Source organism: Agelaius tricolor, unplaced genomic scaffold (assembly GCF_023055355.1).
Source record: "Agelaius tricolor isolate 1412-34295 unplaced genomic scaffold, bAgeTri1.0.p SCAF_30, whole genome shotgun sequence".
In the NCBI taxonomy this organism is placed as follows: Eukaryota; Metazoa; Chordata; class Aves; order Passeriformes; family Icteridae; genus Agelaius; species Agelaius tricolor.
Window position 1 is genome coordinate 5,725,009 of NW_027269290.1, and position 23,432 is coordinate 5,748,440.

General features: G+C 57.9%; 1 protein-coding gene across 1 annotated transcript in view; it reads right to left on the reverse strand.

Annotated features, from left to right (window-relative positions):
• Window positions 1-1,580: 1,580 nt before the first annotated feature.
• Window positions 1,581-23,432, reverse strand: part of FOXP4 (forkhead box P4) — a 59,828-nt gene continuing 37,976 nt past the window's right edge. Inside the window, exons 5-17 of the mRNA XM_071450125.1 lie at window positions 23,296-23,382; window positions 17,310-17,457; window positions 16,522-16,726; window positions 16,153-16,257; window positions 13,275-13,362; window positions 11,523-11,612; window positions 10,698-10,899; window positions 10,527-10,603; window positions 10,296-10,397; window positions 5,903-6,024; window positions 5,729-5,795; window positions 5,208-5,374; window positions 1,581-4,166 (exon numbers count right to left, since the gene is read on the reverse strand). Of these exons, the coding sequence (XP_071306226.1) occupies window positions 4,022-4,166; window positions 5,208-5,374; window positions 5,729-5,795; window positions 5,903-6,024; window positions 10,296-10,397; window positions 10,527-10,603; window positions 10,698-10,899; window positions 11,523-11,612; window positions 13,275-13,362; window positions 16,153-16,257; window positions 16,522-16,726; window positions 17,310-17,457; window positions 23,296-23,382 (1,605 nt within the window). The 3' untranslated portion in view covers window positions 1,581-4,021. The remainder of the gene's footprint in view (window positions 4,167-5,207; window positions 5,375-5,728; window positions 5,796-5,902; window positions 6,025-10,295; window positions 10,398-10,526; window positions 10,604-10,697; window positions 10,900-11,522; window positions 11,613-13,274; window positions 13,363-16,152; window positions 16,258-16,521; window positions 16,727-17,309; window positions 17,458-23,295; window positions 23,383-23,432) is intronic.

A 23,432-nucleotide genomic window follows, 5' to 3' on the forward strand; every position in this document is an offset into this window, starting at 1 on the left:
TGGGGGGTGTTTGTACCTCTGGAAAAATTAAAAAAAAAAAAAATAATCACACCCCGAGGAGGTGGGAAAAAAAAAAAAAGGGAGAGGAGGAAGGTGAAGGAAAAGGGTGAGGAAGGGGGAAAAAAGGGGAGCAGCTACCGAACCCCCCAAAAATCAGTGAGGGGGATGAAGAGCTGGCAAAGAGGGGCAATAATTCCCCAAATCCCAAAAGCCTGGATGGGGGCAGAGGTTCCCTGTGGAGGGTGAGGGGTGGCCCAGCATCCCAAAGTCTGGAAGGTCCGGCCCTTCCTGCTCCATCCCGGGAATAAAGCAGCAAAAGGTGATAAAACCCCCATGGCAGCTGTAAACTTGTCCCAACAATGACTTAAATTAAAGAGTGAGGGAACAAAGGGGGAAAAAATGAAGAAAAATGGAAAAAAAAAATGAAAAAAAGGGAAAAAAAATGAAAGGAAAGAGGGGAAAGTAGGAAGAAAAATGGAGGGGGAAAGGGGAAAAATAGGGAGAAAGAAAAAAAGAAGAAATAAAGAAGAAAAAAAGAAAAAAGAAAAGGAAATGGAAAAAGGAAAGATGGAGAAAGGGGAATAAAGAAAAATGAAGGCAAAAATAAAAAAGGAAAATAAGGGGAATAAAGAAAAAATAGAAAAGGAAGAGGACAAAGGGAGAATAAGGGGAATAAAGAAAAAGGAAGAAAAAAGGAGAAGAGGAAAAGGGGGGAAGAGAGAGAAAAAGCGAGAAAAAAAATAAAAAAAGAACAAACAAAAAAGAGAAAAAGAGGAAAAAATAAAGGAGATGGGGAAAATCCACGGTGCCTCGCAGCTCCTTGGGCAGGAGGGGAGGGGACTGGGATGGACTGGGATGGACTGGGATGGACTGGGATGGACTGGGATGGATTGGGATGGACTGGGATGGACTGGGATGGATTGGGATGGACTGGGACGGACTGGGATGGATTGGGATGGATTGGGATGGATTGGGATGCGGGCAGCAAAAGGGGGGCTCTTTGGTGCAGAGCCCGGGAAGGGGCCGGGCACGGGGAATGGGCTGGGAATGGGCCGGGAATAAACCGGGAATATTCCAGGAAGGGCTGTCCCGGCGCTGGGAATGAGCCGGGAATACTCCGGGAAGGAAGGGCTGTCCCGGCATCCCGGGGATGCTCCGGGAATAAACCGGGAGTGAGCCGGGAATGCTCCGGGAATGAGCCGGGTATGAGCCGGGAATGCTCCGGGAATGAGCCGGGAAGGAAAGGCAGTCCCGGCGCCCCGGGAATGGGCCGGGAATGCTCCGGGAATGCTCCGGGAATGAGCCGGGAATGGGCCGGGAACGCTCCCGGAAGGAAGGGCAGTCCCGGCGTCCCGGGAACGCTCCGGGAATAAGCCGGGAATGCTCCGGGAATGAGCTGGGAATGAGCCGGGAATGCTCCGAGAATGGGCCGGGAATGAGCCGGGAAGGAAGGGCAGTCCCGGCGCCCCGGGAATGCTCCGGGAATGCTCCGGGAATGCTCCGGGAATGCTCCGGGAAGGCTCCGGGAAGGAACGAAGGAGGCGCTGTCCCGGCGCTCGCACGGCACCGCGGGCACGGGTGACACCTAGAGGGGCGCTGGAGGGGCGGCGGGGGGAGCAGGGAAACGCCGGGATCGGGCACGGGAGAGACCCCGCGGCAGCCCCGGGAACCGCCCCAGCGAGTGGGTGACCCCCGGGACACGGGGGGACACACGGGGGGACACACAGGGACACCCCGGTCCCTGCAGCCAGCTGGGCACGGAGGATGCGCTGGGCAAGGAAAAGGATGAGAGGGAAAGGAAAGGGATGAGGGGGAAAGGAAAAGGATGAGGTGAAAAGGATGAGGGGAAAAGGATGAGGGGAAAAGGAAAAGGATGAGGGGAAAAAAGGAAAAGGATGAGGTGAAAGGAAAAGGATGAGAGGGAAAGGAAAAGGATGAGGTGAAAAGGATGAGGGGAAAAGGAAGAGGATGAGGTGAAAAGGATGAGGGGAAAAAGGAAGAGGATGAGGGGAAAAGGATGAAGGGAAAAAGGAAAAGGATGAGGGGAAAAGAATAAGGGGAAAAAGGAAGAGGATGAGGGGAGTCCAAGCTCACCCCACAGCGCCAGGAGCCCCTTGGGGGGGAGGTCCTGGTTTGAAAATCAAGTGAGTTTTTTGGGGATGCTGTGGTCACAGCATTTGGGTGCAGTTTGACCACAGCATCCCAAAAAACCTCACTTGCCTTTCAGAGCAGGACAGGAGGTCACAGAGGTGGCACACGGGGACAGGTGACACCTTCCCCTGACCCACGGCTCTGGGTGTGGCATTTCCAGCCCCAAACGTGGCAACCCCCCGGGAATGTCACATCCCAGGAAAACGGGGACAGACAGGGACAGAGGAGACCTCGGGGTCTCACTCTGGAGAGCCCAGAGCTGGCCTTGAAACCCAGAGCAGCTCCAGGTCCACCACAGCAGATCCCTCACGACCTCGCTGGGTGCCAGGACAGCCAGAGCCAGCCTGGCTGTGCCAGGGAAGGGGAGGATTCCAGGGAAGGGAAGATTCCCAGGGGAAGGGAGGATTCCCAGGGGAAGGGGATGCTCCTGAGGGAAGGTGATGCTCCCCAAAGCCACCACAGGACACTGGGAATGCCACGCTGCCTCCCAGGAGGAGCCTGGCACTGGGTACCCACGTCACCACCCCAGAAAGAAAGAGCAGGGAGAAGAGGGGTGTTTGGTTGTGTTGTTCTCATTATTATTAATTTTTTTTTTGTGTGTGTGTGTGTTTTTTTTTTTTTTTTGGCATGAATACCATCTGTTCACCTGAACTACGGACCTTCTGTCTCTAAGAAATCTTTTGGTATCTTCCCATCTGGACGCAAACAAAAGGATGAGGAAAAGAAAAGATGAAAAGCAGAATTTCCTCCCCCCACCACCAGCAGCAGCAGCAGGATTTGGCCACCACAGGGATCCTCCAGGGCCAGCTTTGATGACCCCCAGGTCCCCTGCAGGTGCTCATTTGTGGGGATGTTGCCCCTTTGCTCCACCAAGCCCCTGGCCCAGCTTTGGGGGTGGAATGGGGGGCACAGGGAGCCTTTCCCCGAAGTGACATGGGAGCAGTGGCCATCCCTGCTGGCTGGGAGGTGGCACCTGTGGCTGATGTCCAGCAGGGAGGAGGGAGCTGTGACCTTGCTGCCAGCACTGCTGGGGTGGTCAGCACTGCTGGGGTGGTCAGCACTGCTGGGGTGGTCAGCACTGCTGGGGATGGTCAGTGATGGTCAGCACTGATGGTCAGCACTGCTGGGGATGGTCAGCACTGATGGTCAGCACTGATGGGGTGGTCAGCACTGCTGGGGATGGTCAGCACTGCTGGGGCCAGCAGCCCCCCACCAGCTGGGGCTCAGGGAGGGTGGCCAGGCTGGCAGGCTGCTCTGCTTGCCAGGCAGAGGTGACAAGGGGACACCGTCCCAGCACCGCGCTGCTTCGTGTCCATCCCAGCTCCGAGCCAAACCCCACACCCTGCACAGGATTCAGCCCCGTTTCTGCTGTTTCTTCCCCCAAAGCTGGGTGGAGGCAGCACATGGGCAGGGTCCACGATCCCTCCGTAGTGCAAAACCCACTGGGGGACGCAGAGGTGACAGCAGGGCCCTGCCATGGCTCCCCAGGGCTCAGGGGACAGAGGTGCCTTCCCCGCAGGAAGGAAGGAGGGACCGTTTTGGACAGGAACAACCAACCTACCATCCTCGTCCACCAGTCACTAACCAAGGGAGGAGGGCAGGACAAGTCCAGCTCTTGGGGCTTTGCTTCCATGTCTTGGTGGGGCCGGTCCGTCCCCAGGCAGTGGCAGCGTGAGGGACACGCCAGCAGCAACAGGTCGGTGTCATTGTCATTGTCATCGTCCCAAGGAAAACCCTTTTGCTTTGTGGAAGTGCCTTGAAAGAACCAGGATAACGCCAAGGTCACCTTGGGGAGGTGGGAGCGTGGCTTGGTCTCCGTCCAGGAGGGTGGGAAGGGTTTGCCCCTGGGTGGGGGAGGAGGAAGGAGTCCTTAGGACAAGTCCTCCACTGGCAGCTCCTCCTCCAGGTCCCTGTCGTCGGGGATCGTCACATTCTGGTTGGTGGTGGCCATCAGTGACACGGGTCTGCTGTCGTCCTCTGCCTCAGCCGGCTCCTCCTTCACGTGCACGGGGTGGCTGTGGGGAAGGAGAGCCTTCAGCCTCAGGGAGTGGCTCCCACCACCCAAAACTCCCCAGATTTTCTGGTCCAGAAACCCCCATCACCCTGGGAGCAGGAGCCAAAACCCCCTTTGCTCTGAGAGCTGCCCTCAAGCAGCTCCTGGTGGCTGTGGGGAAGGAGAGCCTTCAGCCTCAGGGAGTGGGTCCCACCACCCAAAAACTCCCTGAAATTCTTGGTCCAGAACCTCCTTACCTTGGGGACAGGAGCCAAAACCCTCCTAGCTCTGAGGACAGGAGCCAAAACCCCCCTCACACTGGAATAGGAGCCCACAAGCAGCTCCTGCTGGCTGTGGGGAAGGGGAGCCTTCAGCCTCGGGGAGCTGATCCCATCACCCAAAACTCCCTGAATTATTTGGTCCAGAGCCCCCTCACCCTGGGGATGGGAGCCCAAACCCCCTTTGCTCTGAGAGCTGCCCACAAGCAGCTCCTGGTGGCTGTGGGGAGAGGGAACCTTCAGCCTCGGGGAGCTGATCCCATCACCCAAGACTCCCAGAGGTTTTTCGTCCAGAACCCCCTCACTGGGGATGAGAGCCTACAAGCAGCTTCTGGTGACTGTGGGAAGCCTTCAGCCTTGGGCAGTGGGTCCCACCACCCCAAACTCCCCGAAATCCTTGGTCCAGAACCCCCCTCACCCTGGGAGCAGGAGCCAAAACCTCCCTTGCTCTGAGAGCTGCTTGTGGGTGGTGTGTGGCTGTGGAGAAGGAGAGCATTCAGCTTCAGGGAGTGGGTCCCACCACCCAAAACTCCCTGAAATTCTTGGTCCAGAACCTCCTTACCTTGGGGACAGGAGCCAAAACCCTCCTAGCTCTGAGAACAGGAGCCAAAACCCCCTCACCCCGAGGACGGGAGCCCAAACCCCCTTGCCCTGGTGATGGGACCCCAAACCCCCTCACCCTGAGGACGGGACCCCAAACCCCCTCGCCCTGGTGATGGGAGCTGCCAGTGCCCCATGTGCCAGCCTCCCTGAGCACCCCTGTGCCCTGGCAGGGCCAGGCTGACCTGTACTGCTGTGGGGACAGGCGGGGGCTGTTGCTGCCGTTGCTGTTGACCTGCTCCACGGTGCTGCTGACGTCGTCGTGGCCCACGTGCAGCATGGCACTGGCCGAGCTGGTGTTGATCATGGTGGGGCTGTTGAGCAGGGGGAAGCTGCTCTCTGCCAGTGCAGCCTGTGACAGGGAGCATGAAGGGATGTGGAATTTAGGTTGGAAGGGCCTTAAATCACATCTCATCCCATCACCCCCCTGTGGTGGGCAGGGACACCTTTCACTTTCATCCCAGGTTGTTCCAAGCCCTGTCCAGCCTGGCCTTGGAGACTCCCAGGGATGGAGTCTGTGCCACGGCCTCCCCACCCTCACAGGAATGATCTCTTCCATACATCAAACCTAAATTTCCCCCTCTTTCAACTTGAACCCATCCCCCTTGCCCCTCATTTCCTGACGAGATGCAAGACCCCAGTGGAGAACAGGACTGTGGAGGGCTGTGTCCCCATGTCCCTGTCAGTGCCAGGGCTGGGTCCTTACCTGGTAACTTGCATTAAGTGCTCCATAACCGAGTCCTGAAATCATATTTTTGACTAAGGTGGGACTCCTGCAGGAAGAGAGAGAACAGAGGGATGCAAGGCTGAGCATTCCCAGCCTGGGGACCGGGGTTGGTGGCAGCTCTGGGGCTGTGTCCCACGGGGAAGGAGCACCCACCCTGTCATCTTTGGTGGCCTTCTCTTTTGGTACTCGTGCTCGTCCACGGTCCACACGGCGCCCTTGACGTTCTCCACGCGCACGAAGCACTTGTGCAGGCTCAGGTTGTGGCGCACGGCGTTCTGCGGGCACACGGGCCTCAGTGCCACGGCCTTGCCATCCTCCCCCCTGCCCAGCCCCACACCTCCTGGGGGTGTCCTTCCCCCCAAAAAAGCCCCCTGGGTGCTCCCTGACCCCATTGGCACCGAGTGGTCAGGACCTCACTTGGAGCCTGATGCTGAGGAAGGTGGGGACAGGGTGGGACAAGGGACGGCAGCTCCACGGCAGCTCTGGTGATGCTCAGCAAAGCCAGCTCCTCTTTCCCTTCCTTTTTCTTCCCCCCCACCTCTCCCCTGTCGTTTTGGTCCTTTCCCTCCCTTTCTTCTTTACATCGACCATCTTTACATTTCTAAATGTAAAATAAAGAGACACACACGTAGGCAGACAGCGCAGCCCCGAGAGATACCAGCTCCCTTTTCCCCTTCCAACTCCCTGCCATTTGCTACTGCCCCTATTTCATTACCAATTTTAATTTGCCTCTAATTAAATCCTGTGTATTTTTCCGACTCACTTGCTAATCCATGAGGGAGGCAGGAGGCTGGAGTGGAATCTCTCCGAGCTATAATTACAAAGGGCCTAATCACGCCGGGGCTCTGCCTTTGAATAAATTTCCTTGCATTAAGGTTCTCAGATTCTCTGCCTTGCAAATGAGAATGACCCCAATTTCAGGAAGTTGGCCTCGGAGGGGTTTTTTTTTCTCTCCTTTTTTTTTTTTATTTCGAGTCCTGATTCGTGATGAGAGACTAATTCGTTACGCTAAAACATTAACAGCAATTTAAAAGGTCGAACGGGGGCTGTATAAACAAAGGAGCCTGGCCAGCACAACAAGGCAAGAGGAGACACAAGGACTGAGCCCCCCCTGTGCCTTCGAGTGCCAGAGTGCCCAGAACTCAGCAAATGGCACCAGCATTTGGATTGGAATTTGAGGAGAAAAACAAAGCTGGGCTCTCCCCTTGTCATCCATTTGTCCATCCATGGATCCATCCATTCATCCATCCATGCATCCCTCCATCAATGGATCCATCCATTCATCCATCCATGCATCTATCCATGGATCCATCCATCTGTGGATCCATCCATGGATCCCTCCATCCATGGATCCATCCCTCCATCTATGGATCCATCCATCCGTGGATCCATCCATGGATCCATCCATCCCTCCATCCATGGATCCATCCATGGATCCATCCATCCATCTGTGGATCCATCCATGGATCCCTCCATCCATGGATCCATGGATCCATCCATCCCTCCATCCATCCCTCCATCCATCCATCCATCCATCCATCCATCCATCCATCCATCCATCCATCCCTCCATCCATCCATCCATCCATCCCTCCATCCATCCATCCATCCCTCCATCCATCCATCCATCCATCCATCGCTCCTGTGACCCCTTGGGGACCCTCTGTGAGCAGCTCCCAGGGTCCCTGGGGAGGGAGCCCCAGGCCCAGCCAGGGCTGCCTGGTGGGATTTTGGGGGCACCCCTGGGTCACAGCAGGACTCTGACCCAGCTCCTCGGGGGACAGCTGGTGTGGCTGAAGCCAGGCCCTGTGTCCCAGCCTCGTGTCCCTGTCACCCAGAGGGACATGCTCCATTTGGGCCGTGCCCTGGCACTGGGCTGTGGCACCCCTTGGCCCCACACTCTGCTCTGGCATCACCCAGACAGGGACAGAGACATCCCAGGGACCTGGAGTTCCAAGAGGGACCCCAGGGAGCAGGACAAGCCCTTGTCCCCCACTCTGTCCTCACCCCAGGACTGTCCTGTCACTGTCCCTGAGAGCACACGCAGGATGTCCCTCCCTGCCAGGCAGGGTCCTGCCCACACTCCCTCCTTCCTTTTGCCCCAACAAAGCCCTGGCTGCAGCCAGGAGTGTGGCAAAGTCAGAACTCCCCCTGCCCAGTGTCCCCTTTTTGCCCTGCTGACATCCCCTGCTCTGAGTCATGGTGAGGATGGGCTTGGGAAGGCTCAGCTGGGGATAAAATAAAATAAAATATAAAATAAAATAAAATAAAATAAAATAAAATAAAATAAATAAAATAACATAAAATAAAGTAAAATAAAATAAATAAAATAAATAAAATAACATAAGATCAAGTAAAATAAAATAAAATAAATAACATAACATAAAGTAAAATAAAATAAATAAAATAAAATTAAAAAATAACATAAAATAAAATAAAATAAAATAAAATAAAATAAAATAAAATAAAATAATAAACCCTGGCAGTGGGCAGGGTGTGATCCTGCACCCCTGGAGCCTGGCATGCCCCATCCCTGTGCTGCTGCCAGGTCACAGGGGAGGTCCCAGGCCAGCCCCTGTTTGGGGACAGAGGGGACATGTCCCCTGCCTCAGCCTGAGGTGGTTTTGTGTTTCCAGGCAGTGTTTGCTCAGAGCCAGGCCCAGCTGCTCTGTTTGCTTCTCATCTCTCTCCTCTAATGATGTTTGCTCTGCACCCTCCACCCACTCCCTGGGCCCTGCTGGGGTCTCCCTGTGGCTTCCCCATCTTGGTCCCCAGCACTCCTGTCCCATCCCAGGGGGGAGCAACAGGAAAGGAGGGAAAAACCCCAGAAAAGTGGTTTTCAAGGAGAGGAAATATGTTATTTTTTACTGTGTATCCCCCTCCAGAAGAAGCCTGGCCTTGGGCACTGCAAGTTGTGAAGGGAGTTATCCTTGTTATCCTTCCCCCCCTCAAGCTCTTTTTAATCCCCTTTTGGTGGTAGAACAGGAAAAAAATAAAAGAATAAAAAAAAAGGAAGCAGAAAACTGAGGGATGCCCTTCTCCAAGTCTGCCCTTGCTAACACAGGGTATGTGGAAACTGCAAAAAAAACCCCAAAATATTTATTCCTTTCAGCAACAAAAAGGCAGGAAAAAGGCAAATTCACCTCATTGCAGAGGGGGAAACTGAGGCTCTGGGGGCAGTGATGCCACAGAGGGCTCTGCCCCATTGCTGCCACCCTGTCCCCATTCCAGGGGTTTGCCAAAATGCCTGATATCCACCCAAAAGCTTCCCAGGGAAGCAAAACCAGGATCTGCAGCAGCAACACACGGGGGCCCTGAGCTCCTGGAGAATGGATTCCTCCTCCTCAAGCCTCTCCAAAAGCTCCATCTCACTTGCACCTTGCTGATTTTAATTATTTTTATTTGAACTAGCAGGTTTCCCTCTGCCTCTTCACTCCTTGCTGCCCTGAGCAGGAGGAGAGCTGAAGCTGCCTCTCAGTAAATATGGGCAGCAGGAAACAACAAATAAATAAATCTTCCCTGGTTGAGGCAAGAAGTGAATCACAGAATCACAGAACTGCTCCTTCCACACCCCCCTGCTCCTCTCAGATGGCTTTTCCCAGTTTTGATTTCTAAAAAAGCCAAGAGGGAACAGCCCCAGCACTCATGTGCTGCTCCAAAATTCACTCCAGCAGTGAATTCTCCCCAAAATTCAATCCAGTTCTGAGGAGAATTCACCCCCCCAAAATTCATTCTCGCCAGGCTGGCGACAAAACCTCCTCAGTGACAAAAACTTTTGTCTGTGAGAGGGGTGGGGGGGACCTGATGGGTACAGGCAGCTGTTTGGGGGGTGGCAGAGGGGTTTCCCTGCTGATGGTCCCCCTGCCACCCCCTCTCATCCCTCCCTGCATTCCCAGCCACCAGCAGTGTCACCTGCCCCCAGGTTATCATTAACCTCATTTGCTATTTCCAGTCTCTCTCTCTCTCTCCTGCCTCTGCCCTTGTTCTCCACAGAAAATCCCTGGATTTTACCACACAGCCCTTTGCTGTATCCCACTGTAGGGATGATGCATCACCACAGCCCAGTGAGGCGTTTTGGGGGGGGGGCAAAAAAAGTGGGATTTGGTCCTAAAATAATTTCTTACAGCATTTTAGAGCTGGGCAATGAATTGGTCCTTGAGCACAGGAGCGTCTCCTGCAGCAGCCAGGCCTGGGTGGGATGGGGTGAGGCATGGGGGGAATGGGGTGAGGAAAGGGGGGAATGGGGTGAGCCCAGGGTGGGTTGAGGTGAGCCCAAGATGGGATGGGGTGAGCCTGAGGGAAATGGGGTGAGCCTGGGGTTAATGGAGTGAGCCCAGGCTGGGCTGGGGAGAACCCAGGGTGGGTTGAGGTGAGCCCATGGTGGGTTGAGGTGAACCCAATGTAGGATTGGGTGAGCCAGGATAGGATGGAGTGAGCCTGAGCTGGGCTGGGGCGAGCCTGGGGTTAATGGGGTGAGCCTGGGGTTAATGGGGTGAGCCCAGGCTGGGTCAGGGAGAGCCCAGGGTGCCAGGCAGAGCTGCTCTCACCTTCCAGGTGGCCGTGTTCCTCCGGAAGTAGGCGAACATCCGCGTGAACCAGTTATAGATTTCATTCAACGTTAGCTGCCTGTCGGGGGTCTCCAGGATGGCCTGGGCAGCCAGACAGGGGACAAGGCTGTCACTTGTGAGGTTTGACACCCATCCCAAGGGGTTCAGCAGGTGGGAAAGGGGGGCTGAGGGAGGGTTTTGGGGTGCAGAGCTGGTCCCTGTGGCTCTCACCTGCCGGATGAGCGAGGCGTACGTGAAGGGCGGCCGGACGTCGGCGTTTTTGTAAAACTCGTGATTCTGCGCGAGCTCTGCAGGGACACAACAAACAGAGGGGACAGGGGCTGGAGTGCAGGAACCCTCTGAGCCCCTCAGGAGGGCGCTGAGCCCCAGCCCAGAGCTCACCTGAAGAGATTGGGGTGCAGAACTTGTCCGAGTTCCTCCTGCGGATGGGCCCCACGTTGTGTAAAGTGGAAGAGCTGATGACGGAGGGGCCCTGCCGCAGGGGGGTGATGGGCGCCGTGGCCGAGGTGGGGGGATGAGGTAAACCGTCAGGAAACGTGTCAGAAGTGCTCTTGGAGAGGCTGGCACTGGAGACCAGGTTCAGCTGCACGGACAGGCAGGGAGGGAAGGGGTTGGGAAGGCTGGGAGAGCATCGGGAACGGCGGTGGTGGTGCCAAAGGAGGTGGGGAGGGGATGGCAGGGGAGGGGGCTTGGTGGGATTGGAAAGGGTGGGATGCAGCCAGGGGGTGGGGATGGACCCAGGGGGTGGGGATGGACCTGTGGGATGGGAATTAACCCATGGGATGAGGGTGAATCCATGGGATGGGAATTAACTCATGGGATGGGAATTAACTCACGGGATGGGGGTGAATCCATGGGATGCGGGTGAATCCATGGGATGGTAATTAACCCATGGGATGTGGGTGAATTTGTAGGATGGAGATGAATTCGTGGCATGGGGGTGCAAGAGTGGGATGGGATGAACCTGCGGAATGGGGATGACTCCCTGGGATGGGAATTAACCCATGGGATGGGGATGAAACCATGGGAGAAACCCGTGGGATGGGGATGCACCCACTCCATGTCAGAGCTGGTGGAGCAGCTGCATTTGCCAGAGGGTGGCCAGGGCACATCCATCCCCCAGAGCCCAGCCAGGTGACCGTGCACAGGGCGGGGAGGGGACAGCAGCCATCAGGGAGGGGACAAAGAGGGCAGGAAGGGACTCACGCTTACAGGCTGGCTGAAAGGCTTTGGCTCTGAAGGCCTCATGTGGAGATGGGCCATCATTGCTTGGAGACGCTCGCTCTCCTTGGCCAGCTGGGGGAGGCAGGAAGCAGGACAGGGATGGTCACACAGTGCCAAAGTCACCATGGAGGTGCCCACGGCCTGGAGGAGCTGCCACGAGCCCCCAAACCTGGTCTGGACAGGCAGCAGCCCCCAGGGTGTCCCCCCAGGTGCCACCTCCTGCCTGATGCTGGTTCCTGAGAACCCCAGTGGGGCTGTGGCCTGTGGGGGCTGCTGCACCCACCATGGAGGAGGGCACAGGGGCCACTCCAGCTCCGTGTGTGCATCGGGAAAGATCCATAGAGCCACTCCCAGGCTGCCCCCCACCAGCAGGGCCACCCACAACAGCCCTGGGTGCTCTTGTCCCCGTGCCCGCTGTCACTGTCCTGTCCCCTCTGCCTCCCCAGCAGCTCCCTGTCCATCGGTCCATCCATCCCCCAGCGCTCCCACATCGCTGTAATTGCTCCCTGCCTGTTTACTCCCTGCACTGAGCAGAGGCTGAAATATTCACTGTGGCACCAGGAGGGATTTTGAGCGCGGCGCAGCCGATGGGATCTGACACCCCACTCCCCTCCCGTCACCTTCCCTTTCCACCGGGACCCCTCAAGCTCGGGGGAGTCCCCACGCTCCAGCCAAGCCCCCTGGCAGGGCTAGGCGAGGAAGGGGTTAAAAGCAGGAGTTTGCAGCAAGTTTGGAGCAGCTCGGTGCTTTCTCTGCCGCGGTGCTCATTAGAGCTGACAGCTCTCCCCTCGTGATGCAGCCGGCACAGCGGGAGCTCCGCGCTCCAAACTTTCTAATTGGTGGCTCCGTGGCAGGTTCCTCTCTGCACACACAGCTCTGCTCTCACCCTTCAGCTCTCTTTTTTTTTTTTTTATTATTATTATTATTTTTTCCCTCCTCTCCTTTTCCTTTCCCTCCCCTCTTTAAGCCCCAGTAATTGCTTTCAAGCTTTGGTGAGGTGTGGGGAGCAGGATGGATGGCAGGGATGGCCTGAGAGGGTGCAGCCTCCACAGCCACCCAGGTCTGGCTGTGTCCCCCCATCCCACAGACCCTGTCAGGACCCTAATTCTGGGTGGGGGAGTCCCAAGGGTGCTGCAGATCGTGTCCTGCTGTGTCCTGGGCACACAGTGTCCCCTGTGGTGTCACACACACCATGCTGAGCCCCTGCCACCCCAAGCATTGTCCCACCATGGGGGTGATCCCCCTGCCCCATCCCATTTTCCAACCCCTCCATTTCCTCCCCCCTTTTTCCCCCCCTCTTTTCTCCATTAACAGAATTATGCAGAGCACGCTGGGGGCTCAGAGAGGCTGGCAAAAGCACTATTTAAAGAACTGCCTGGCCAAAAATAGCACCCCAAAGTTGGGCTCCAAAGACCACGCTCAGCCACCAAAATAAGTGGCCTGGTTTTCAAGCAGCCCCGTGGCTCCCAGGGAGGTGGGGACAAACCCTCCCATTTTCCACATCTGTGGCATCTCCTGTTACCCACAGGACACTTAGGGATGAGAGGGGAATGAGTTGGAGGGCTTGATTTCCACCTGGATGCAGGATTCCTATCTGGGAAATAATATTTAAAACAAGCCCCCACTTGGGTGGTTACAGTCCCTAATCCTGTAACCTTCTCCTGAGGGGAGCACAGGGTGACAAAGAGGTGGCTTTTTGTCCCTGTTTCCACAGGGCTGGGGTGGGACACCCACCTGTATCTCCAGCTGCTGTACCACCTGCATCTGGACTCGACACTGGGCCGTGCTCCGGTCATCAAGTGCATGTTCTGTGTTGAGGTGTCTGTGAGGAGAACACAGAGGTTTGGTTAGGCCTGGGCATGCCCAACACTCAGCCCCTCTGCTGGGGCCACACCTGGGATCAGCCCTGACCTGCAAATTGCTCAGGGATGCTCCAGCACCGCTGCCCAAAGCAGGGTGGGCACGAGGGAAACTGAGGCACGGAGGCGACTGAGCAAACCAGGCTGTGGCACCACCCCAAAGCCGGGCTGGAGGACACTCAGCCCTACCCCAGGCAGCCCCAGGGCGTTCAGGAGCAGCCTCTGGCACAGGGAAAGCCCCATGGAGGTTCCTGGAGCAGGCAGGAGGTGCCAGCAGGACCTGAGGAGCAGGTTCCCAGGACAAAGGCAGCGCCTTCCATGCTCTGAGGAAAGCCCTGAGGGCAGAAGGTGCCATTTCCAGGCTGTTCCCCTCCATTTCCAGGCTGTTCCCCTTCCTGCCTCGTGTTTATGAGGTGCTTGCTTTAGAAGCACCAGGACCTTTGGTCCTCGCTGCCCTCCCTCCTCCTCAGGGAGGGGAAGGGCTCCTGGTGACAGAGCCAGGGACATCCAGCAAAGCACCAGCCTGGGGACACAGCCAGGATGAGGATGTCACAAGGCCAGGCCACGTCCTTGCTGGGGTGGGCACGAACCTGGGGCGGCCTCACTGGAGGAGCAGCATGGTTTGGAGAGGGATTCTGGGGAAATGCCGCCCTGGGAACACCCCAAAAGGTGATGCTGGGGGGTCCCAGGGGCCGTGTGCCAGGTGCTCCCCAGGACTAAGGCTGAGACACCCCAGAGAAGGCGCCTCAGCCTCCCCAGGCTGGCTCTGGAGCAGGGCAGGAGTCTCACCCTGCTGCCTGTGAGAGCCTCCCAGCCCCAGCGTGCACAGACACGTCAGGAAGCCAGGCCCTGCTGCCAAACCCATCTGTGAGCAAAGCCCCCAGAGCCCCAGCCCTGCTCCTCTCCCTGCCTGGCACAGCCAGGGCACGGCTGCTTCTCCAGGGGAACAAAGCCAGGTGGGAATGGAGCCATTTCCCACTGACCCCCACCCCAACCCAGCACAGCTCCGAGGCCACGCTGCCCCTGCCAGCCCAGCACAGACCACCCCAGCTGCCCAGGGAGGGGATGCCCAGGAGATGCCCAGGAGATGCCCAGAGGATGCCCAGGAGATGCCCAGAGGAGGCTCCAAGCTGCTGCCCAGACTCAAGGCAGGCTCCAGCTCCAGCTGGGCTTGGCCTTTGGGAGCTGCAAATTTTCTGTCTGTCTGTCCCACACCCCAACATGTGCCCAGGTTGGCAAGGAGGGGGCAGAAACCCTTCCCCAGTGCTGCTGAGGGGCTGCCCTCGTGCCCAGGTTGGCAAAGAAGGGACAGAAACCCTTCCCCAGTGCTGCTGAGGGGCTGCCCTCGTGCCCAGGTTGGCAAAGAGGGGACAGAAACCCTTCCCCAGTGCTGCTGAGGGGCTGCCCTCGTGCCCAGGTTGGCAAAGAGGGGACAGAAACCCTTCCCCAGTGCTGCTGAGGGGCTGCCCTTGTGCCCAGGGGGGCAGGAGGGGACCCTGCCTGGCACAGCACAGCTCTGCCAGCCCCCTGACCCAGCTCTGGGCATTCCCTGCCAGCTCCAGCTGCAGTTCCCAACCTGGAGCTTGCTCATCTGCCCCGTGCCACTCGGACATGCCCTGCCAGGCAGGAGGAGATGCCTTATCTGGGTTCACCCCATGACTCAGAGGCAGAGGAAGGAGGACACAGGAGGCTGAATCATCCTTCACTCATCCCCGGGCTGCCTTCACACCTCCTCATCCTCCTGGGCAAGGCCTCTAGTGGTTTGGCACAGTCCAAGGGATGTTCCCACCCAGAGCCAACCCTCAGAGGGTGGCAGAGGACAGAGGATGAGTTTGGAACACCCCAAAACCAAAACCTGCCCGCTGCAGAGCGCGGCGCTCGGCGAGCAGACAGCCGGGGAGGCGGGGGAAGGAGCCCCGTCAGCTCCTTCTGATGTCTTTGCTAAAAATCCTGGCTACAAAGAGATCTAATTGCAAATGAACTAATTAAGTAAACCTCTGACGATGCGTGAAAACAATTTGTTTGACCCTGACGCTAGCAGAGGGCTCTCAGACAGCAGAGTTAATCAGTCAGTGCCGGAGCCCACAAGCGGTGTCAGCGGTGCCATCTGCCATCTGCTGCCTCCCCCCCGTGTCCCCAGCAGGGCTGCCAGCCCCCCTCGCCTGCTGCCCGGGCTCTGGCCTCCTCCAGATCATTCACTCATCCCATGGCTTGGCTTGGAAGTGCTCATAAAGCTCATCCCATTCCACCTTTGCCACGGGCAGGGTCACCTTCCACTCCAAGCCAGCCCGGCCTTGGACGTTTCCGAGGATGGGACAACACCAACAGCAACTCCTGCTGGGTTTTCTCCTTCTCCATGTGGTCACCTAGCTCAGGGTACACACTATGGGATGCCTGGTTTCCTGTTTTCTCCTCCATGAGGTCACCTAGCTCAAGGTACACACTTTGGGATGCCTGGACCAACTCCCAAGATCTTCCCCTCCATCAGGTGCATTTTGTCCTTGATGGAATGCAGGGACAGAATCATCCTCTTTGAGATGCCTGGTGTCCTGTTTTCTCCTCCTCCATGTGGTCACCTAGCTCAGGGTACACATTTTAGGATGCCTGGTCTCCTGTTTTCTCTTCCATGTGGTCACCTAGCTCAGGGAACACACTTTGGGATGCCTGGATCAACTCCCAAGATCTTCCCCTCCACCAGGTGCATTCTGTCCCAGCTGGGACAGAAAAACCTGCCCCAAAGAGGTGGCACTTACTTGACAAACTGCCCCAAGTCCTCACAGAGGGTTTCGCAGCCAGGCCACTTGCACTCTCCGTGGCCGTAGAGCGGGTGGGAGCCGGGGGTCTCTTCGTGGGAAGAGCTGCACAAGAGGGAAAGGGGCCTTCAGATGGGGCAGCTGGGATGCTCCAGCATTCCCAGGCAAGGGGACAACCCTGGGGCAGCCACGGGACCCCCACAGTGACAGCTCCCTGTCCTCTGTGGGTGCAGCAAAACAGTGCCAGGCCTCTTTTATGGGGTGGGCAGAAACCCCCATTCCCTCCCAGCCCTGTGGGTGATGGGTCCCAGCCCCTTCCACCTCTCCAGGAATAAAAACACAAAGTGCCAGGGCCCGACCCGGCTCTACCTGTCCCTTCTGGGCGTGTGCATGGTGCTCTGTCCATTGGGCAGAGGGTGGTGGGAAATGGGAGGCGAGACCTTGGCGGCCGAAAACGAGGTAGAGTTGGAGGTGTTGGTGGTGAGGTCAAGACCTTCCTGCTTAATGCTGTCATCCACGGGCTGGGTGGCCGTGACCTCCTTCCAGAGCTGCTGGAGGTCTGAGGGGCAAACAGCTGAGGCACAGGAGAGAGTGAGCAATGTCAGCAGGGACACGAGGCAGCAGCCAGGGCTTCCTCCCTGCTCCCTGACTCCCCAGATCTCACCCAGCACTGGGAGAGCATCACCTGGAGCTGGGCACAGCAAGGAGAGGCTGAAGAAACACAGAGCAAGGCACCTGCAGCGCTCACAGAGCTGTTCCCAGAAGGGAGAAGAGCCTGATTTCCCAAATCCTGGCACCCTCCTGCCAGAGGAAGAGGTGTCCCAAATCCTGACCCTCCTCTGCCAGAGGAAGAGAGGTGCCCCAAATCCTGACACTCCTCTGCTAGAGAAAAAGGTGTCCCAAATGCTGACACTCCTCTGCTACAGAAGAGTTGTCCCAAATCCTGGCACTCCTCTGCTAGAGGAAGAGGTGCCCCAACCCTGCACCCCTCTGGAACCCAGATCCCAACCCTGCACGTCTCCAACTGCTGACACCATCACCGCCCAAACTTTGGGGGCATCACAAAACCCAACACCACAGCCCCTCCCCAGCCCCCCTCACCCAGATCTGGGCAAGCTCCAGCCCAGGACACCCCCTCCCCAGGCCGTGGCGCTTACCTTGGGGCAGGGTCTGCAGGGGCACCGTGCCCTGCCCCGGCGGGAGGCTCACCAGGCCCTGGCGCTGCAGGTTTAACAGGTGCTGCTGCTGGAGCTGCTGCATCTGCAGGAGCTGCTGCTGGAAGGCCAGCTGCTTGTTCCCCAACGGCTGCTGAGACAAAAGGAGGGACAAATCCGAGCTTTATTCCCGGCCTGGCAGGGCAGGAGGGGGCTGGAGGTGGCGGCGAGGGGCGCTGGCAGCGAGGGGTGGCGGCGCTGGGGACGCCGCGCCCGGCGGTGCCTCCATCCTGCTGCGGGGCCTGCTCGGCTCAGAGGCTTTGATCTATCGGAAGAGGAGGGGAAGGAAAGGGAAAAGGGGAAGGGAAAAATAAAGCGCTGGAAAGAAAAGGGAGAGAGAGGAGCTGGGGGTTTGCTCGGAGGAACACGCAAAGCTCGGCTTGGGGGGGGTCCCACGGGGGAGGCTCAGCTGTGGGGTTGGTGTTAAAAAAGGGGGGGTCCCAGCAGGCAACAGGCACAGAACCCTCCTGTAAGGCAGAAATTTATCCCTGTTTGTCAAAAATGACTGTTAGGAGCTCTTTCTTGGTGAGGGGCTGGAACTGGTGCAGGGAAGGGGGTGCCCAGTGCCAGTGTGGGTGTCCCCACCCCAGCCACAGCCACCCCCCAAGAAAGTGACTCTCCCTCACCCCCTGGAGCTGGCCAGGCTCTGACCAGCATCGCTGGCCCTAAACTAGTTAGGCAGGATGGGTCCCTGGGGAGGCGCCGAGAAATCCATGAGAATTAAGTGAAGGGGAGAGAATTCAATTAGGGCTGGGGACAGGCAGCTGCTAATCCGAGCTGGCCGGGAGAGGGGAGCTGCCCCGGGGCTGCCCGGCCTCATTAGTGGGGCAGGCGGCTCCGTGACCCCGTGAACCCCCCCAAACCCCCCTGCTTGGGCAGACGGTGCCGGCGGGGAGCCAGGCTGGGGCACGTCCCCCCCTCGCTGCACTCTGCAGCCCCCCAAAGGAGAATTTCCGTGTTCGTGCTCTGACTGAGCAGCACGAGAGCTCTGCAGGCAGGATGGCCTTGTTTTGTGAGCATCAGGGGAGTCAGGCCCCTCAGGCACTGGGAATTCCAGGGAACTGGTGATCCCTGAGGCTGCATCAACAGGGAGCAGCAGCCAGACTCTCTGTGGCAATCCCCGTCCCTGACTGAGTCTGGGGCCATCCCAGTCCCTGAGTCTGGGGCCATCTGGGCCAGTCCCTGAGTGAGTCTGGGGCCATCCCAGTCCCTGAGTCTGGGGCCATCCCAGTCCCTGAGTGAGTCTGGGGCCATCCCAGTCCCTGCCTGAGTTTGGGGCCATCCCAGTCCCTGACTGAGTCTGGGGCCATCCCAGTCTGTGACTGAGTCTGGGGCCATCCCAGTCCCTGACCGAGTCTGGGGCCATCCCAGTCCCTGACTGAGTCTGGGGCCATCCCAGTCCCTGACTGAGTCTGGGGCCATCCCAGTCCCTGAGTGAGTCTGGGGCCATCCCAGTCCCTGACTGAGTCTGGGGCCATCCCAGTCTGTGACTGAGTCTGGGGCCATCCCAGTCCCTGACCGAGTCTGGGGCCATCCCAGTCCCTGACTGAGTCTGGGGCCATCCCAGTCCCTGACTGAGTCTGGGGCCATCCCAGTCCCTGAGTGAATTTGGGGCCATCCCAGTCCCTGACTGAGTCTGGGGCCATCCCAGTCCCTGACCGAGTCTGGGGCCATCCCAGTCCCTGACTGAGTCTGGGGCCATCCCAGTCCCTGACTGAGTCTGGGGCCATCCCAGTCCCTGACTGAGTCTGGGGTCACACCCAGGGCCTCACTGGATGCAGGTGGATCCCTGTGGATGTTGCTGATGCTCAGCCTTGCCTTTGTGAATCAGAGGGTGAGGATGGGCTCCAAACCCCTGTCTGCAACATCAGGCACCACCACGAGTCCTGTCTAGGGTACAGACTGTGTTTAATTCCAGTTTCTCAGCCTCAGGGAGATGTGTGGGCTCTCCCTGTCCTCTCCACCTCTTGGCCACAGTGGAATTGCCTCCCCAGAGTCAGAGCTGGATCCTCCCTGGCTCTGTCTCAGCCCTGCACCTCTGAGGCTTAAAGATCAAGGCACAAATCAAAGCAATTCCTGCTCAGTGAAGAGAAATCCCTGACTCCTGAGCCACGAGGGCTCCAGGCCATGGGATCAGCAGGATGGAGGGAAAAGGGCAGGACCAGGCTGCAGCCTGAGAGCTTTAACAGCTTCTCTGTCCCCCAGGGTGTCCCCTCCTGGCGAGGGGAAGCTCTGCCACTGTGTGGGATGGACACACTGTCCTTGCCTTGCTTAGAAACAGCAGCTGGGATGGGATGGGATGGGAAGGGATGGGATTCTCCTCCCCTTCCCGGCTCCACCACCGCCCTCCCCGAGGGCCCTGGGGCAGGCAGGCCCAAGCTCTGCTCCAGCACAGCCTCATCCACGTCACTTCCAGGCTGAGCTGCTGGGAGTGTGTGAGGTCAGGAGGATCCCTGGGCACGTTGCCTGCATCCCACAGCCCAGCCAGGCTCTCCTGACCTGGCCTGGCTGGATTCAGACCCCCTGACGCTGTTGAACTTGGTGATGTGAAGGTTGAACCTTCACGTGCCTCAAATCCATGTCCCTCCAGCTTCCACAGAGCAGGAACAGGAGGAGCAGCCCCAGGAACACAAATCCAAGCCTTGATCCAAGGCTTGATCCAAGGGGAAGCCAATCTGCCACCCCTAGGGAACACCTGTGGCACCACAGACCTCTAAAGCCCTGAGTGATGGGTGAAGGGATGCAGAGCCATCCACCAGCCCACAGGCTTCAAGCCAAGCTTTCCCTGGAGAAACCAGGCTGGGGAGAGCCTGGATGACAGCTCCAGCTTTCCCAAAAACCTCACAGCCCACTGATCCTCATGACTCCCATTTCCCCTTGGAAAAGCCACTCCCAGAGGAGCTGGGGCCGAATCCTGGGCTTGGCTCCCCCAGCTCATTCCTAACCCGTTCCCAGCTCATTCCCAGCTCATTCCTAACCTGTTCCCAGCTCATTCGAGCACATTTCCAGCGTGGGTCTGGGGGACTGCAGCATCCCCGAGGCCTGGCTCTCCCAGCTCATTCCCAGCTCATTGCCAGCCCTTTCCTAGCACATTTCCAGGTGTGTGGCTGGGGGTCTGCAGCATCCCTGAGACCTGGCTCCCCCAGCTCATTTCCAGCCCATTCCCGGCATGGGGCTGGGGGTTTGCAGCATCACCAAGGTTTGGCTCCCCCAGCCCATTCCCAGCTCATTTCCAGCCCATTCCCAGCATGGGGCTGAGGGTTTGCAGCATCTCCAAGGTTTGGTTCCCCAGCTCATTCCCAGCCCACTCCCAGCTCATTCCCAGCATGGGGCTGGGAGTCTGCAGCATCCCCGAGGCCTGGCTCCCCCAGCCCATTCCCAGCCCATTCCCAGCCCATTCCCAGCTCATTCCCAGCCCATTCCCGGCGTGGGGCTGGGGGTCTGCAGCATCCCTGTGCATTAGATGCAGCTGAGTGGGTGCAGCCACCGGGGCAGGAGGCGCCGTCACTTTGATTTATGAGCACATCAGGAGGAGTTTGCGCCGTGACACGCGGGACTGACAGCAGCACTTCATTAAGCTGACACCAGGGTTAGGAGCCAGTAGCTCCCCCTCCCCACCCTGCCTGTCTCAGCACAGGGACAACCCCTGCCCTCAGCGGCTCTGGGCACACACTGGGACCTTCCCAGGGCATTTGGGGGGCTCTGCACCCCGTGGCTCCTCCAAGCATCCTGGGAGGAGCAGGATGGGAGACATGAGCACAGCTCCTTGTTTCCCCCACACCCAGGATGCTGCTGGAGGCTGGGGGGTGGCTCTCACACCCCAGCACAGCAAAATGCTCCAGGAAGGGCTGGGATGTGCCACAGCTCAGCCCCATCCCGGTGGGATGCATGGATTCATGGATCAGCTGCCTTGCTCTGGCCCTTCCACATGGCCCCAGAGTGGCACAGCACCCATGGACACAGAGCATCCTTAGGGACAGGATGCTGCTGACAGGCTCTTCACACACATTTCCATCCTCTTGTCTGTCCTTCCCTTCTCTGAGGCATTCCCCATCCCAGGGATATCAGAGCTGCTCCCTCAGAGATGCTGCCCCTGCTCCTGGGGATATCAGAGCTGCTCCTCCCAGAGATGCTGCCCCTGCTCCTGGCTCCTTCCTGGTGTCCTTCCCACCTGCAGATCCCACTCCAAGCTGCTGACTCATGGAGAGGAGCCCTTGGAATCAGGCAGAGGGGAAGCAGAAGGTGCTGGGTTTACAAATCCTGCAGCAGGACAGGAATTAAATCTGGCCGTGGGTTTCCAGGAGAGATCCAAGGGCGGCTCTGTGGAGGCATCCCAAACACTCCAGCTCTTCCCTGAGTGTCAGGGAAGCCACAGCATCACCATTCCCAGCAGGCAAACATCAACACAGACTTTAGGAACACCACCCACCCAAATTTTTGAGGTGAAACCAAAGCTTATCCAAGGATTTTGGGGAAGGGAAACACTGACATCCCCTTGCTGAGACCCCCTCAGTGCTTTTCCCAGCAGGAAAGCTGGACACACACCCCTCCAGCAGCATCCAACACCCCTTCCCCCCCCTTGCTACACCCTTTCTTGTTGGATAAATTTCCCATCTCCTCTGTAGCATTTAATTAAAAGTTAACACGAGCTTTTTAAAGCGGTGCCCGCTAAGCAAGCGCTTTGTTAGAGCTTAATTATATCCCTGCTCAGTACTGCAAGAGAACATCACCAGGGCCAGCAGGAAAGTCCTTGAGGAAGCTCACATTTACACCTCCCCCATTTCCCCAAGCACCAGCAGCTCCTGGAGATGGTTCTGATTACCCTGACCCTGTAAATTCACCCACACCCCACAGTGAGAGCCTGCATGAGGCTGCAGCAGGTGACTCTGAGCCCCTGCAGCCACCCTGGTCCCCTGATGCCAGCGTGGCTTTGGCAGTTGTGGCACCCCAGCACACAGACTGGGCTTAAAATCTTCCCTCCCTGCCAAAAAGCTGCTGGATTTTGGGAGGAGTGATGGCCACAAACAGCCCCAGTATTGCAGGGACGTGGAGGGAGTGGCTCAGGAACAGGTCCCTTGTCACTTGGAGCCCATGGAAGGACACAGGGGAGGGGCAGCAATGCCAGATATGAATTCTGCAAAACTGCACAGCAAAAAACCCCATGTGAAGCATTTTTTGGCAAGAGAAAGGGGCAAAAATACCCAAGGGAAAGGAAGGGAGCAGTGCTGTCTGCTGGCTGGGCTCTGTCCCCAGCCTCTGTGTGACCAGCAGGTCCCCAAAACACAGCCACAACCCCTTGGGGGGCATCACTGTGCCCTTGGGGGCAAAAACTCCTGTGTAAAGGGGTTCTGCAAGATTGCTGCAACCACAGGGGCACAAAATGAGTGTCCAGCAGGCACTGCCAGCATGATCCTGGGGCTGAGAGCCCTGCCCACCCCAGTCTCCTGCTGGAAGAGCCCTTTCCTAGGATCACTGCTGTTTGCCACATTCCCTGGCCTTTGGAGAGCCACCCTTTTCCTTCCTGGCAGGAAAAGCCCAGCTCTGGTTGCCACTCACCAAGGCACTGCTGTGCCAGCTCAGCCAGGACTGGGCTGCCCAAGCTGAGCCTGGCAGGGCTGGGCTGAGCCTTCTGATCCCACCACGGGGGGATGTGGGGAGCCCTCGCTCTGTGATGGAAGGATGGCACCTGTCCCTGTCACCAGGGAGGGTCCAGTGCCCCTCCAGGGCTGCCCCACACCCCCCACATCTCGTGGATGCACCAGATCACAGAGAGGGAGGAAGAGGAGGAGGAAAAAGAGGAAGAACAACAACTGCCAGTGACAGGACTGGTCACCCTGGCACCCTCAGAGCAGGATGTCCCATGTCCCATTGCCGTGGGCTCCCTGGGGGTTGTCCCACACCTTGTTTTGTGCCCTCCAGGTGAGCTCACCTCTTTGGGTTGCTGCTTTCCGGCTTGCTGCTGGGTCAACAGCTGCAGGTGAAGCTGCTCCTGCTGCTTCTTGTAGTATTCCTGCAGCTGGGAAGGGGAGAGAGCAAGGGGATCAGCAGTGGAACCACCCCAGTGCC